General features: G+C 48.2%; 1 protein-coding gene across 1 annotated transcript in view; it reads left to right on the top strand.

Moving 5' to 3' along the window:
* Window positions 1–16377, top strand: part of LOC128895552 (zygotic gap protein knirps-like) — a 32418-nt gene extending 16041 nt beyond the window's left edge. The window contains exon 3 of the mRNA XM_054158255.1: window positions 13740–16377. Coding sequence (XP_054014230.1) covers window positions 13740–14939 — 1200 coding nt within the window. The 3' untranslated portion in view covers window positions 14940–16377. The remainder of the gene's footprint in view (window positions 1–13739) is intronic.
* The last annotated feature ends 265 nt before the right edge of the window (window positions 16378–16642 follow it).

The raw sequence follows: 16642 nt of genomic DNA, 5'->3' as shown, positions 1-16642 counted from the left end.
AAATAAAATGGAGGGTTAAGCCTGGTTCAAGAATGAACCATTTAAAATAGTTAGAGGAGAGTTCTTTCAAACGTGATACTTATCGAGCAGTGCGTCTTTGCTATACTTTAACCCTCTTACAAGCGTATCCTATAAGTGGAAAAAAGAAAAAAAAATATTATTTTATAAGTTACAGGTTTATTCGTCATTGTCGATACAGTAATCTTTGGAATAATTCCCTTAGTTGAGTAGTAATCAAAAGGAATGAAATTTGATTTTCCCAGAAGTTCTGGCAACTTGTCTACACTTTGCCACGCTAGGAGTGGTGCTTGTACGCGGTTACGTCACAAGAGAGCACAGGAATATCGAAGCGGATTACCAGAACACTTTATGCAACGCAGCCGGGGCACGTGCACACAAAGAGAACACTTCTTCTTTCGAACGGGATAAAAGTGACAGTGCGGGGAGGCGAGAAGTTCACAATGGCACAGCACCAGAAACCGTTTCAGAGAAACCGTTTAGGCGATTTCCACAGCGGTTGGACGATTTCGCGACGCCGCGATTAGCGTTTCCCGTCACGATCGACAGATTAGTCGACCGGTTCGTTTTTTGCCACCGGTGCTTTATTGCTTCGCCTGGGAGTGTCCAGTCCGATTTCGCGACGGAATATATCGACTCCGCGAATCCCTTAGACAGAACTCTCACGTTCCTGTATTTTATCCGAGTACGGTCGAGAATCGGTGACACCCCCTTTCCCTCCTCACGCCAGTTTCGTTCCGTCGTTGGCGAACTCGTCGCAAATCGTGGCGATTCCGCTCCAACTCGAGTGGTTGCGCAAAACCTGGAACGCCGCGGCGCTGACTTTCGACGAACTCTTCGAATTGTCTTTGCAATTGTATCGTCGACGAACGGTTGCGAAATAGGCGTTACGGCGTTGATGCTTCGGCCTGGGCGATGCTCCTTACCTACGCGTCGAAGTCGCCGGGATTAGCGCAGTAAAGTATTCGAGAATTGACAGCGTAACTTTGAGTTGTCTTCGCTTGAACGTTCAATTGTTGAGGTGTTCTAAACAAGTACGAGGCGAGACGAAGGGCAGGCTCTAGTAGAATTTAACTTCCTAATCATTCCTAGACCTTTGACTTGTCGATCGTTTACGTTTGCATGTTAAATCTCTTTCAGCGAGTCCTTCAGCATCGTTGATTATAAATTTTCCTCGATCACGACGGATTAAGTAGTGCAACTATCTCGAGCTGCTTACGTGATATAATACAAATTTCCGTAGAATTTAATTTATTTATCACTCCTAGCTGACTTTGCCTCGGTCTTGAGCATCTTCAAGGATGAACTCGCTTCTTCCGCAATTCAAAATGAAGACACGAATTATGTTCCACTAGGCAAGGACGAGTACTCCTAATTTGCAAAGCGGTCGTAAATTACGAACGCGCGTTAAATTATGTCATGGATACTGCGATTTCAGCAGAGGACTCCAGAGGTGGGGCGGAGTGTTCGTGCCTGGACGTTGAATCGATAGATCGCGATTTATTGGCTCGTAAAAGGAACGTAAAGCGGACGTCGCCGCGATTTGGCCCACATACGAGCAAGGTGGTGGCCGTCGCGCGTTTCCTGCGCCCTGGCGGCTCGTAAATCGCCATTTTATACGAGCGACGTGTTGCGGTTCGCGATTTCCTCCCTGTGTCGCGTTTTACGCGCCTCGAGGTTAGGCATCGGCGTGGTTAGGCGTCGCTTCCGATGGGATGCAACTCTGGATGCCTGTGCGAACCGTCGCAGAAGAATTTGTTGCTGCCTTTATCTTTAAATCAGACCACCCTCTTCCAAGCGAAGAAGGAAGTGCGATATATCGACGATTAACGCTAGGATATTTTACACCTGTCATCTGACATGTACAATAGTTGCGTAAAGTTGTCATATTTGTAGTAGCCGCTTATTTTTTGTTTAAACTCCTACACATTGTTTTAATTTCTGTCGATCGAATTTTCCGCCTCCATCGTGATTCCACCTTTCTCCCGCGTGACGAGCGAGTTCATCGGCGGGGTTCATCTATTTCCAGCGGCGGTATTTAAATGGCTGCAATTAGGCGACGTAATCGCGGCAGTTAAGGCGCAAGTCGCGTCGACCAAGTCGCGAACCGAGTCGCCCTCTACTGCGTGCGCTATAAAAAAGGAAGCAACGGAAAGGAGCGACTATTGGCGGCGGAAGAGGATGTCGGTGCAGAAGTGCTCTCGGATTCTCGGCATGTGTTAACACGCGCCACCTTATTGCCTGGCCAATGTCGACTTTATGAGAGAGCTAATTGCGTCGGCGGAGTTCAAAGATGGACAAATTTCTTGGCTAGATAAACGCTTCGAATAACGAATGGAAGACAGACAATTAACACTAGACCTACCACGACCGGTCGAATGACCGTTTTCAAATTTTTGTATGCAATTTTTATATGCTGTATATGAATTGTATACAATTGTTTCAGGCATTATTCAATTTAGTTCCACGTAAAATATTTCTGCATTTAATTGGTAAAAAGTGTTCTCAACCCTTTATTTATTGAATTTCTAAAATGTTTTTATAATTTAGTCGTCCACCTTGGTCTTATGCAATCTAAAGGAAAAGAAAGATTCAAGTTGAAAAGAGTTAAAGGAGCCTTCTACTAATTGTTCGAATGTCGATACTTTAGGAACACATTTTCAAGAACTATAACAAAATGTATAAAGGAATTCGTAATTTCAATGCTCCAAAGTAAAAGGTCTCCTTAATGCCAGCAACTCGAGATATCTTGTTATGTTTTGTATCTCCAAGAGCAAATAGCGCGGCTATTCCGTTTACTCGCGATAGTTGTTCCGTCCGTTCGTCCAGCTGGCAATGCTTTCGGATTCTCGGCTTGTGTTAACACGCGCCACCTTATTCCCGGTCTAACGTCGGCTTTATGAGAGTGCTAATTGTGCCGGGGGAGATATCGCCCAGAGATTGGCTCTATAATCGAGTTTACGGCGCTGTTGCAGTGCGCGCTCTCGAACTCCATGCAAAGTGCTCGCGGATAGGCTAGAGATTCCGTGTCACCTGCGTTCGAAACCACCGAGCGGATTCGTGAGGTCGATTTAGCACGAGAGCCGGCCGTGCATCTTCTGGCGGCGTTTTGGTGTCGACGCCAATGAGATATCGAGGTACCACTTGGCTAGGCGAACGAGCACCGGGTAAATAGGTTGGCGCGAAACGTGCCGCGATTTTTAGCCACATTCTGCCTTCGTTTATTTGTTTACGAAATTCTCGATTTGTTGTGAATTCGTTTCGGATGTCATCTACGAATTCTTCTAAGCTACCATTCGACACCTTCGCCACAAGTAAAACCTTTCTCGCACGCGTCTCCGGAATTTTTCGCACTGCGTTCTAAAAATAGAGGCGATATTTCGCACAACGCAACTATTCGGGACACGGTTCGCCCATTCACTCGTTTCGCAACAGCATCGCAGATCCATCCGATGGTCCAGAGGACCTCGCTGTTTGCTTGTGAAATTATCAAGAAATCTCCCGAATGCTCGACGAAAGAAATCGTCACGAAGCGAAGCCGAGAAGTTTCACGCAGGATTTCGGCGCCGTGTCGTGTCGTCAGAGCGCCATGCAAATGGGAAACCGCGAAGCGTATTCAGTCGGCGACCCGAAAACTTGGGACGATTTCACGCGCAACTCATTACGCGATGCTCTCTGGTCCCAGCGACCGATGGACTGTCATTCGTAACGCTTCTCCTTTGAAATTTCGCTCGGAAGCTCTCTATTCAGACTCACCTCGGGCTTCGCTACTGACGAGAAAATAAATGAAATAATTGTTTGTCTCTTCAGACCTCTTTCCGCGACAGTCCGAGAGTGGACTGTCTCGCGAGGATTCGCTGGTTGCGTCAATCGTTTGCGCAAGTTCGATCGTTCTGAAAAGATCGACCGCGGACGTGATCGCGAACGTCGCGCTGCCCGACGCCGCCTGGTTGCGCAGGGCGACGGGTAACCACCGCGAAGGCGTCCTCTGAATGCTAAACGATCATCCTCAAGGGCGCCGCGTCTGTGGCAAGACCGACGAGTGTTATTTGGCTGGTTGACGTAACACCTGGGGGACCAATAGTTTCATCGGAAGCATGCAGTGCTAGACGTCTGGTAGGTCACAGTGTCGTAAATAAACGCGTCCAGGGTTGCGACGCGTCTACGTTGGCGGCGACCCGTTGTCTGCTAAATCTGTCTGTCTGTCCGCGAGACAATCGTCGTTCCTGGTTCGCAAACGAGGTGGCTAGGGCTCTCTTAGTCACGCGAACCTGGCCACGGATGAAATATCGAACGCCGAGGCAGCGGCGTGGAAAGCGTTCGTCGAACGATTATCACGCTGGAATCGGATTCACGTGACCCATCGTTGCATTCGCGAATATCCCATAGACGCTACGCGAGACGATGGCGTGCATCGAGGATGATCTTTCGGATTGAGTAAGGTCGACTAGAAACGCTCGCTCTTCTCGTGCCGGTTTCTCGTGTAACGAGGAAACTCCGTATTGTTTTCTCGAGATTCGACGGCCGTATCGCGACACGTTATCGACGACTCCTGCCATCGACGGACTCTTGAAAATTAGCGATTCACCTTGCCGCTGTTTCTGCATGCGCTTTATCTCGTGCTTCTGAAAAGTGAAAGCAGCGTATTTGGTTGGCAGACGTCATGCTGTCGCTGTGAGGCTGTTTAATAGGATCACGTATATTCTCTTGCGAAGAAAGACTGTGTCGCGGGAAGCGTACTGGTAAATCGCAAACCTAAAATAGATACAGCCCCCAACCCCTATCCGAGAGTGGTGACATATATCAATATCCAAGAACAAACAACGCGACATTCCGGTCGCGATGACAGCTATTATTGTTCTCTCCTCCGGCCGTCCAGCTCGCTGCGGGAAATTTGATCCGTGCGTTTTTTCCGCCCGAGGACATAATAGGATACGTGGGCAGCGAACGATCGCAGATTACGCCTCGATTAAGCAACAGTTCGGTAGCGATTCCATAAACAATCGACAGCAGCCGGCCGAAGCCCGAACAATTTATCGAACGATTGCGCAAACTTCTGGCTCTGGTTGATCGTTCGACATTTTCCCCCGCGCATCCGTCCCCCTGCCCGCTCGCCATCTCTGAATATGATCGAGCAATTAAATCCATCTCGCGAATCGCCTGGAGAGATAATGGTATGCGCGCGGCCTTTGCGCCGACGACATCCACGCGGCAAGACATTTTCCCGGCGCACGCAACGAATAAATCACCGGTCCCGTGCGATCGATCACGATCCTCGTGCTGGCTTAACCGAACCTCCCAGAAACTCTCTCCCGCGCTCTCGCGGCTTTACCCTTTTCGGGGCGAAGGAGACTTTTCCGCGACCCGTAGAACGGTTTCCACCGCGACCATTCGCAATCCGAGCCATGAGAACCCGCCATGGTGAAACTCGAATCTCGCGATCCGTGGAGCGAGCCACGATCACTTTCATTCTCATTTTCATTTGTCCATGTAGCTATTACTCCTCGTGTCAGGGGTATGCGGTTGTTTGCGAGACTTTTCAGCCACTTTTCCTTATCAATCATAATTAATCAAAGTACTAGGAAGCTTTGTCACCAGCTGGGCAAATGTTCTTCTCACAGATTTTCAGCTTAGGAGAATGTACGCGCTACTGGTCCTTATCTATCCACCGTCAATTTTCTTTCATCATCGTCTTTGAATATTCACTCGCCTGTATCCAACCAACTGTGACGATCGTTCATGATTGTCGCGGGCCGCATTTGGGACATTTAGCAGTACCCTTTGCAGAGCAGGTAGCGCGTAAATCCGCCTCGGGCGACGCGTCCATCGGTGTCGGGGTTCTTTCCACCGCGAGCGCGAATCCGCTCGTCGGCGCATCAATCCTCGCATGCTGGGCTATCGTCGGATCCGCGGAATAGGGACTGAACCGACTCCCCGTGAGACGGACTGAGTCGACTAATGCAAGCAAATCGCTCGCGCGCAGACAAATTCCCCAGACCATATCAGGCCTGTGGAAAAATTCCCTGACGTACGAGCCTGCCCTCGACCGTAAACCGCGAGCTTTCGTGGACGGCGGCTGAAACACTGGCTCGTCTCGTCGCGGGAAGATCGATGACTTCCTGATCGAGAGCGCCGCCGTTTGGTCCATGCCGCCTCGAACTCCCGCGGATGCTTCTCGATAATAATTTCTAGCGCGGACGGAGGAGAAATTGAGGAGCCAAGGATAAAGGAACGATGGCTGTCTCTCCGTTACCATTTTCTAGATTTTTGCTTTCTTGAGATTTAAATGACTTGGAATTTTTGGAAATTGGTCTTTTCTCCCAATGTTCATAGCAGTTCTGGACCCAGTATCTCGCAGGGATTTCGCTTTAAACGAAATCCCGAAATTGAAAGTTATCCCTTAATCGAAAGTGTAAAACATCTGGAAATTCTTCACGTTCGCGAGGTCAGTGTGTCAAATCGCAACGGAACGCATTTCCACGCGAAGACCAAACTGAAAGCCGATTTCACGACGTGCGTTAAACTTCATTCCGTCGGCGCGTAGCATCGGAGAAACGTACTTACAAAATCGCTATGTTGAATCAGCATACAATGACCGTCGTTCATTGTTCCCGCAGTTAGGAACTGTCGTCGCGCGATCTGCAATTCAATCGCCGACTACATCGTAGGACATGGAAGCATCCCAGTGTCATAAAAGTGCGTTAAACCGCGCGAACTCGAATAACGAGCCTACGGAGTCTCCGGTGACTGCGACGCTTAACCGTTCTCCAGTACAGAAGCTGAATCAGTTTCACGCCGCAATTAAAACGAGTACAGTTCCACGTTATGATCATTGTTTTCTTCAAAGATGACTTTGCTTGGATTTTAAGCGCAACCATCTGTCTATGGAAGCAGCACGTAACGCTGCCTGCTGGAAATCGAAACGAAATCGAGAGTGACTCGGGTTCCGTGCGTTCGGCATGCAGAGCGCACGTCAGCCAAGGTCTTCACGGCGGCATGACGTCAGGCAGTCCGTCGGTTTTCAGCGATCCCGTTTCAGCAGAATGCTCGATCCCTTGGATCGCCGCCAAAAATCCTCTCCGTGTCAGACTCGACGTAAACTCACGGTCCAGACTTGGTAATCATTTCGACAGAAAAAGTTGCTTTCAGTTTCGTAAGGAAATATTATCATTTCCTCGACAATCAGTCATATTCTTTAAAGGAGTGCTAATTATGTCGATCGAAGAGCTGACTATAGTCTTCGAACCGTATTTTTCTTTAATTCGAATATTCTATGACTTGCTAGGTATGAAAAGAAAATGGGTATAATAACGTATCGTTACCTGTTTCTCTGCTACATTTCTCTAAATCCAAAGATTGGCATTTCCACTTCCCCACGATACACGGAAAAAGGAAACCCAGCGGTGAGGAATCAATCGGATAAATATCGATCATACCGCGGGGCCAGTCATGCGCGGAGTCGATCGAGAAACGGAATAAAATCGCGCGGCACGGAACGTGCTATTCTCACCCGTCGGCCGCCGGCGACAGCTAGAAATAGACGGAGATCTAGATAAGTCATTACGTGGAACGGCTCGTTAGCGATTCACTCTCCCGTATTTCGTTGATAATACTCGCACGAACTTGTTAAACAGGACTGGTTCTCAATGTTTCTTAGAGACGATATTTTCCTAATGAAGCAACTCATAAATTAGCTAACTTTAATTTGTTTGCTCGTTCCGGTAATATCTATTAGCAATTCGGTTTAATTGAATATAATGCTTGGTATAATTATACAGTATAATTCATTTTTTCTCTTTCTTTTTAAGAGATAGGGAGATTGCTAGGCAGTGAATCTTACGAACTGAGAAAACAACGTTTCAATGCGTTGGGAGGTCTAGAGAGACAAGTTCAAAATAATTTCGCCACCTGTGCCACAGTCCTTGTGAATGTTATCTTCGATCTCGGATTTCATACAGTGTGAGCGTTCCGAAATCAATGATGATGCGCGTTTGCGAGACGCGCAAAAAGGGAGATCTACCCGATCGGTTGGCGATGTGCTAACGCGCGCAGGGAGCAGGTGGTACCACGTAGTGCCAGGAGACGGAATTCAGATCTCGCGCATCGGCGAGTCATCCCCGCTGGGAAAGTCGCGGAGGAAGGAAACGCGAGCGATTCGTCGGAACGAGGATGACGACGCGCGTTCCGCGAACATCGGCGAGCCTGAATCGTCGCGAGTATATCAGGGTCACGTCTCGGTGCGTCGAAGTCACGCGCACCAGGGGACCAGGTGGCGGGGAAATTGGTGCTCTACGTCGGTTGACACATCGATGACCGTTGGTACCGTGTGGTTTTTTTTAGTTTTCTCAATCGGCGATGACGCGTCGTTCTGATTTTTGAACCTCTCGAACGACCACGACGATTACACATCTCATGGCTCGGCTCTATTTACGACGTTCATTTTTTAAATAGAGGCATTAGAATTCAAAGCTCCAACATTAGAAGACGGCTACGAAGAGTAGGTTTGTTTGCTTACTGTTCGGTAGTTTCTTCGTGCTAGAGTCTTCGTGCAATTATGTTCGAGAGGAAGTGGAGATTTAGCAGTGGTACTATGACCAGGCATTGAAGTCACCAGAGCGGGGTTTATGTTAGTATTACGTTTACAGCATCGCAGTACGAAAACTACCAATACGATTGCTTTAAATCGTTCACAGAATAATTTACTTGTGTTTTTCAATAAATATTCAAATTTCAATCTACGCCAAAACATGCTATTATGGTAAACAAAATAGTATGCTTAATCTCGATATTGACCTCATTCTTTCGAAATATTCAGACTGTATATAGAAGTTAAAGAACTTCACGGGCATGATATTTCGTACAAATAAGTCTTCTTACTCAACAACCTTGCACTTCTGTGTCTCGTAAATTGAAAGGAATCCCCCACGATGCTTTAACATTCACCTCCTTTAGCATTCACCTGAAAGTCACCTTATCCTCTCCTCATCAAAAGGGAACACTATTTTTCACGCGGCTCGAGTTGGCTCAAAAGGCGTCTAAAAATTTCGTTCCCCCGTTCTTTTTTTCACACCGTTTCTTTACAATCGACCGACACACCTGTGCAGGTGAGTCAAGCGTTCTCTCAGTCTCGACCGCGTGTCCCGGCATCGCGACGTCCTCGTCGTTCTATGCGAGGGACGACGCAACCTCTATCCGTCCGTTTTCGTCTCCTCACGACGACGTCTGGCCTCCTTCACCGTTGCGATCCTGGCCGTAGCGTCGTCCTTTTCGTTCAACTCGAGCGTCCTTGTTCCACGCGCCTCTTACTCGCTCGCGTATCAACAATCTATATTAAGGACGTGGGAATGTGAAATGGCTTGTCCAGCCAGGGACCGTAGGAGTCGCGGTGTGGTCTCGGGAGAACAGTCTGTCAAACGCGTGCGTCGCGACGCCGACGGTTTACGATTGAACCTGACGTTTAGCCAGGTTGAAGTTGATAAAACATTTATAATTGTGTTTTTTCTATTTCCTTTCTGCAATTGGTATCCGACAAAGTTCTCAAAGAGTGAATCAACTCTTTGAAATTAGGTAGATTAAAAACTATCATCGCACCTTTTGCTTAGCATTACCAACGCTAAAAGTATAATAAGTGGAATCGGAAATGTATACAAGTCAAAACGCGTTAGCAAGTTGTTGATACTGTTCTTCTGTCCAGCTTGAATTTTATTTTTATTTTTTCTTCCCAAAGAGTTAAAAGCAATTTCGTGAATAATATTCCTACGCTACTGAGTGGCCTGGACTTCCATATAGAACCTATAGCCGCGCGTCATCGCCAATAGTAAATACGATGAGTAGCAAAACGACGCGTTTCGAGTGTTCCAGAAGAGTCAACAACTCGCTGCAGCGCCTCAGTTTCTTGAAAATTTCGCTCTAGCTACGTAATCGCACGACTCGTTGGAGTAGCAATTAACAAACGAGCGGTTTTCCGTGATCGCGGAGCGCGACGTTTACATAATCTGAATCGTAGAACGCGTATCCTCATTGTACGCGCGTGTTAAATCGAGCATTCGCGATTGTCGCTGGTGAAAATTATTTCAACCTCGAGGAGGTCCTCCCCCTCTAATCGCGTTAACACGCGACGTCATGTCTGTCGGCTTCTAGAAGTCTGTTTGCAGGTTCACTTAGCTCGCCGCGACGTCCCGGAGAACAAAGATCGCAGGTGATTCGCGGAATCGTCGAAAAAACCAGTCGTCACGAACAGAAATTAATTTTTTCATGGGGGTATGAATATTCAGGAGCGGACGTGAACAAATTAGGAATAACAAATTTCAGTATACCGCTTGTGAATTAGTAGAAGTAGGTAAGCGAGGCAACGATAGATCGAGCATATTAGAAGTGTATTTCTAAACGCTACGACCTTGCTTTTTAGGTCTTCTTCGATAGATCTCTCAGTGTAGAAAATGTATCAGGCAAGTAGGGATAAATGATAAATTTATGAACGTTACAAATGGTTAAAATATTAATAATTTCTCAAAGTAGAGTATTTTATGATACAGCGGGTCTGTAAAAATTAAACGGTCCACGGCCTGTTGCGATCTTGTGTCGGCCGTTTACAATCGCCACCTCAACTCGAGACGTTGTCGATTGCCTGGCAGCTCGAATTCCCGTCACGTGCGGGAAACTATCGGGCGTGCTTGTTTTTTTCCTCTCTATCTCTCCACGAGGAAATTGTTCCCGCAACGTTAACGCTCGACTTAGCAAACGCCATGCCAATCGCATTCCCGACGCCGAACCGAAGAAACGCCGTGTTCGGCGCTCGAGACCTCGACTATCGGCAACGCTATCACCTTCGATTTTTTCCAAAAGTCGCAAAGCAGCAAGCGTATTCCGCCATTTGAAATTATTCTATTGCCACGAATGCTAAGGTTAGATTTACTTCGAAAATGGGATCTCTAATTTGAGACTTGAGAATCAGTTCACCTTTGCCTCACCGACAATCATTTTATTGACACTTCCAGTTCCAAAGAAATGAAACCTAACCAAACATTATTGCTGGTTGATTTGCTGATTCTTCGCAATCGTTACTTTTATAATAATTAATCATTCTCGATCAAAGATAGAAGCTTCAAAGCACACATTTTTAGGCGCGTCGACATTCCACAAAATAACGTTCGATCTCGATAAAAAATTCTGAAAGCCAGCTCGATCGCGGTTGCCCTGCGCGTGTACATAATCAACCCGCCATCTTTGGTACAAGCTGTACGACGCGTAAACGTTTTCCGACGGACAATTTGTCAAACTTTCCCGCGCCGGTTTCCGTTCACGATCACGGACAACGATTTCCCCGTGGCGTTCTATATGGCGTTACAAATCGATTCGGGATTCCGATGCGCGCTGGCTGATTTGTGATAATCTCCGTCGTTCAATGACGGATTTGTCGCAGCCAGGCCCTAAATGGCGCGCGTTTCTGTCGCCGGGAATTTTCTCTGCCGGCGTTTGTTTCGTTCGTTGCCGGTACGTGATTCGCGATCTGGACGAGGACCGGGGCAAAAACTTGAAAAGCCCGAGGAACACGCGCTCGCACGCCTCTTACGCAATCACGCGAATCCCGTTGTCCACCTTGTTTTCTGTCTACGGTCAAGATACGCACAGCTGACCGAGCGAAACACGCAATCGACCCGCGCGATTGTAAACACGCTTGTTTACCGCCCTTACGGTCTCGTTTTCTGCCAACGGACGATGCTTTCGTAGAAGTTTAGAAAACGATTATGGCTTCGTTGGTCTTCGATAATGAGAGCAATAAATAGTGGAAAGTTGGGGAATTTTTAATGATTTTCATTTATTGTTGTGTACCTGGAATATTATCTGCTAAAGCTCTTCCTGTTATTCTGCATCCATATAATGCGATGTTCGTATAATATTCGTGCCACGCCACTCCTAGATCCACGCTTATACTTTGGTTTCGCTCCAAACCTTAAGCACGCGTGTACACTAGATCATATTCCAGCGCGGACAATGAGCGTTTCGTAGGCGGAAGCGATCGGATCCTCAGGCCGTGCTCGTTTTAACGTGCGCAACACGGCACCGTAACCTCTTTCACACAGTCGCGGTGACAGCCAAGGATCATCTGGCCTACAGAAGCCGTTTTCAACGCGTGGACGTGAAGATCTAAGATCGTTGCTCGAAGATTGCCTCCGCGGGTACCGCTGGTCCTGCTTCCACGAGCTTCGGATGGCGCGTCTCGCGTTCGTTACCAGTTTGTCAACCTCTTCGGGTTGTACCCAGATCGCCGGAGGCATCGACTAATCCGTTGGCCTTCGTTTCATTTTGCCCTGATTTACAATACCGTTTACTGAATTCTAATCCGATAATGAGCTGGTCAGTAGATTCATTTGGGATGCCGGAAACGGTCCATCGCTCATTTCGAAGGATTCGCGAACGAACCCTTGGCGAAGCAAATATATTCAATCCTCCAAGTGGACGAACGCATGGTACAAGCTAACCAAGAGTTTCTCACGACTGTAAGACCGTCGGTGACTCAGAGACGCGACTAAGCGGTGACACGAGGTCGGATAATCCCAGGGCATTATATCAGGGCTGAAATGTGGGCCACGGATCGATAGCACCGGACATTTCCAGCGGATGAGTCGTCGGTCCCATTCGAGACGCGTACCGCTACTCGAGCTTTTGGGTTTTTGGACCGTTAGTCGCCCACGTGGCCTGCGTCAGGTGAAGCCCAGAATCCAAGAGTTTCCGGTGTCCAATATGTGAACTCCTCCGTCTGGGCTAACAGGTTTATTCCACGATGGGGGGATCGGCTGGTATATTCGATTATTATTAAAAACGAAATCCTGAAGCCTCTTTTAGGAAACTCTTTACTTCATGTTCTTTCCACGTAACGCCTGCTCATGTATTTTTCTCTAAATCTCTGTACATGCACCATATTTTGGTTTGCATTTCGAATTCTTAGAAACCTATTCCCCGAGCATTCGAGTCCCAGAAACATTTGAGTAATAAAACGCTCCACAAAGAAGTTCGAAAAGTCCCAGTCCTACTTTCGAGGCGATTTCATCGTCGACTGACAGGCGTTTAACTGCACGAGGGGCCTACGCCACGCACGCGGCCCATCTTCTGGTCCACCCTCTCGCCGTTGCCGGCCCTTCTTGATGCTAATTCTCGTGACACGCGTGGCATTAAACCTTGACGTTTAATCCAGCGGAGACGCGCGTGGACCTCGCTGATTCGCACGGTCGGCCCTTTATATGGCGCGGGGGATCTTTCATCCTAGACGTGTCCGACGGAATCCTCGACGAAAGGAACGACGGGTTCTGAACCGCGCGACTCCCTGTTTGTTTCCACGAGCTGCTCCCGTAAAGAAGTTACCTACGATGACTTGCCTTTCGCGGAAACCGTAGCAAAAATTCGTGGCAATAACTTGCCACACTGCTTACCGCTCGCTGCTCTCCCCCGGCATGTTTATTAGCATCGAGCTACCTTAGCTGTGGGAACTGTACTTGACGCAAAAACGCATACCGCCGCTCTTAGTGGCCGCGTTCTGTAATCAAGGCACCGAATAATAATAATTTCGTATAATAGGTGCGATACTTTTTAGTGGACGTCGTCACTTTAGATTCAGATCATTCTGGCATCGTTGTTGTAACCCTTTGAGTGCCAGAACTGTCAATCTTCATCAAAGTACCTGCCACGCATAACTCATCGTTACCTTTCTCCTCTGTTTACAGTCGTTCTTCGGGCGGACGTACAACAACCTGGGCAGCATCTCGGAGTGCAAGAACGGAGGAGTATGTGTGATCAATAAGAAGAATCGCACCGCCTGTAAGGCCTGCCGTTTGCGAAAGTGCCTAATCGTGGGAATGTCGAAGTCAGGCTCGCGCTACGGTCGCCGATCGAATTGGTTCAAGATCCACTGCCTGCTCCAGGAGCAGACCAACGGTGGTCAGAACGTGAACGTGGCCGCGGGCGCTGGATCGCCGTTCGGGCCAGGCTTTCTACCAGGATTCCTGCCTCAGGCTCAGAGCCAGCAGGGCAGCGGAGTGTACAAGGACGCGAAGGACCGCGCGTCACCTAGTCAGGAGGACCTAGCCCTCCAATCCCATCTGCTGCACGTGGCGATGCTGAAGCAAGAGCGCGAGAGGGGCAACAAATCACCTCACCCTGACGACGTGGCTCTTCAGAACCAATTGCGTCTGCTGGCATGGCAGAAGGAGCGCGAAAGGGTGGGTGGCAATCCTCAGCAGCCCCCAGGCACCCCTCCGAGGGACACCACTCCGCCGCCTTTCTACAAGCAGCAACAGCAGCAGCATCCCGCTTCTCCGATGTTTCCCATGAACTTCGCTCAGAAGGACACCGTCTGCGTGCCCACCAGCCCATCCGATGTGTTTCGACCGTTCCTCCCGACTTACAAAAGGACAGCAGACACGCCCAGCGACAGCGGCGCATCTTCCGTGGACGGTGGGGATGGTCAGGACACGGAGTCCAGGAGTAATTCAGCGTTGAGCTACTTCAAAACCAGCGCAGCATCGCCTACTCTCTCGGAGCGCGAGTTTCCACCCAGGAAGATCAACGCCACCGTCACGCTGACGACAGGTTACCATCCCCATCAGGGTCTGGGGTTGGTGTACCCACCCCCTGGCCTTGTGACGCCAGCAACCTCTCAGCATTCGCCCAGAGGCGGCGATCTACTGCTCGTCAGTCCCAGTCCGGGCGGGCTAGCCGTGGAACAGGACGAGCCGATAGATCTCAGCGTCAGGTCAAGCAGAAGCTCCCCGCGGCCCAGTCAGTCTTCAGAGGAAGATAACAGATCGAACGACAACGAGTGCGATCGTGACAGCCCCGCGAAAGAGGAAGCAACCACCAAGAGCAAACCTTTAGATCTGACGTTAGGCGTAAAGAGGCCAGCGGAAGTGCCTTTATCGTTGTGAAGTTCTTAGCAACCCAGGCCCGCGACAGGCTAGTCCCCAGTTCTTATCGAGCATCGATTGGTGCCGTTAAATCCTCGATGAAAGGATCGAACCGATGGAATCGGGTTAAACATTTCAGTTGCGAGGGATGACCGGTTCCCTTGGAGATGACGTTGAAAAGGCGTTTGGAGACGCTCGAGGATCGTCGGAGGAATCATTCCGTGGCGCGTGGAAGTGCCACGACGTGGAATCGTTGCGCGACAGCGACCAAGAGCCCGTCACGAAAATGTGTTCAAGTCTTGTACATAGTTGTCCAGTTGAACTGATAGCAGGAGTCGAGATTAATTTATTGCGGTAGCGGCTAGAAAAGAGGCAGTCTCGTGTAACGTGTCGAAAGATGGACGATCTTTGCAACTTTTTCAATTTGTCTCGCACAACGAGAAAAAAAAAAAAACGTAACAATTCCTACCACAATTTGGACGATGGAAAAATATTTTTTACACTTGTATAATATAATCATCAACTTCGAGAAAACAGCGTTTCAAGTTTAGCTACCTATCTACTATCCGATGAACTTTAGAGAAACTATAAACTCTAAGACAAATTACTTTCCGCGCATCCGTGACATGAGAAAACACTCTTAAAAAGCCTGACAAGTGGAATAATCAACTTGGCAAGGGGAAGAGGCACCGGAAGCTACTTTCATCGACTGCTGTGGCACTTCTGACGCTCGGAAGTCTAAAGGAACAATTCCCCTCGACAAGTCGAACGATCCACTTGCTGTGCTTTAATTTCCCATTCTGACGTGTAGAGGTCATCACGAGTTCTGTCGTGCGCGTGTATACGTACACACATGTATGCCCCCTTGTATAAAAGAAACGGAGAGTCGCAAATATTATCGGCCAGTAGTGGAGTGCCTTAATATAATATATTTATATAAATATTCTATATGTATATGAACGTATACTATGAACGGACCCCTTTAGGATCTAATCTCTATCGTACGTACGGTCCCTTGAGCATCGTTTTTTCTCATCTCCGTTGTACAGCGAAGCGTCCTGGGCGCGGGGCCGCGAGATGAGGACGTCGAGGAACGTCCTCATCGGTTCTGCGACCCTGTCACGACGAGAGGCCAGTAAATAAAATGAACGAGAAGAGTAACGTCGACGTCGATGTATAAAACAAACGTGTGCATCTTGTAAATAAGCACGGGAGGGGGAGGACTGGTACGAGCGACTCCAGAATATCGCTTCCGTGCTTCCGCTTAGCGTTCGAGCTCTCTCGGCTAGCGCAAACCGGAGCGAACAGATTTTCCGTTTTTCACACGGCGTTCCCTTTTCCCGACATTTTCGTTTTTCCCCCATCCTCATTTTTTTGTGTACATAATAGCATGTAAGCGGTGAACACGAGCGGCCAGTACCTAAACGTATCGCGAAATTAAATATTTTTGTTCAATCGATCATTTCTATTTCGTGTCCTTTTATTCGTCGACCGATTCCCAATCCTAGAATCCTCCACTGTTAAGATGGAGGATGCTTTGGAGCTGCTACGTATGAAACAAAGGTAAGACCATCACGATATTTCATATATTCCTTTTTATTATCGTAACATGACTTTAACGATTAATAACTTCAACAATTGTTTAAGATTTCAAGATTCCTTTTAATGACACGTTCTCAAAGTATTGATCCTTTGAGTCCATAATAAGAAAAAAGATTTTATAT

The sequence above is a fragment of the Hylaeus anthracinus genome, unplaced genomic scaffold (assembly GCF_026225885.1).
Source record: "Hylaeus anthracinus isolate JK02 unplaced genomic scaffold, UHH_iyHylAnth1.0_haploid 5, whole genome shotgun sequence".
NCBI lineage: Eukaryota > Metazoa > Arthropoda > Insecta > Hymenoptera > Colletidae > Hylaeus > Hylaeus anthracinus.
This window is presented reverse-complemented; position numbering and strand designations above follow the sequence as displayed.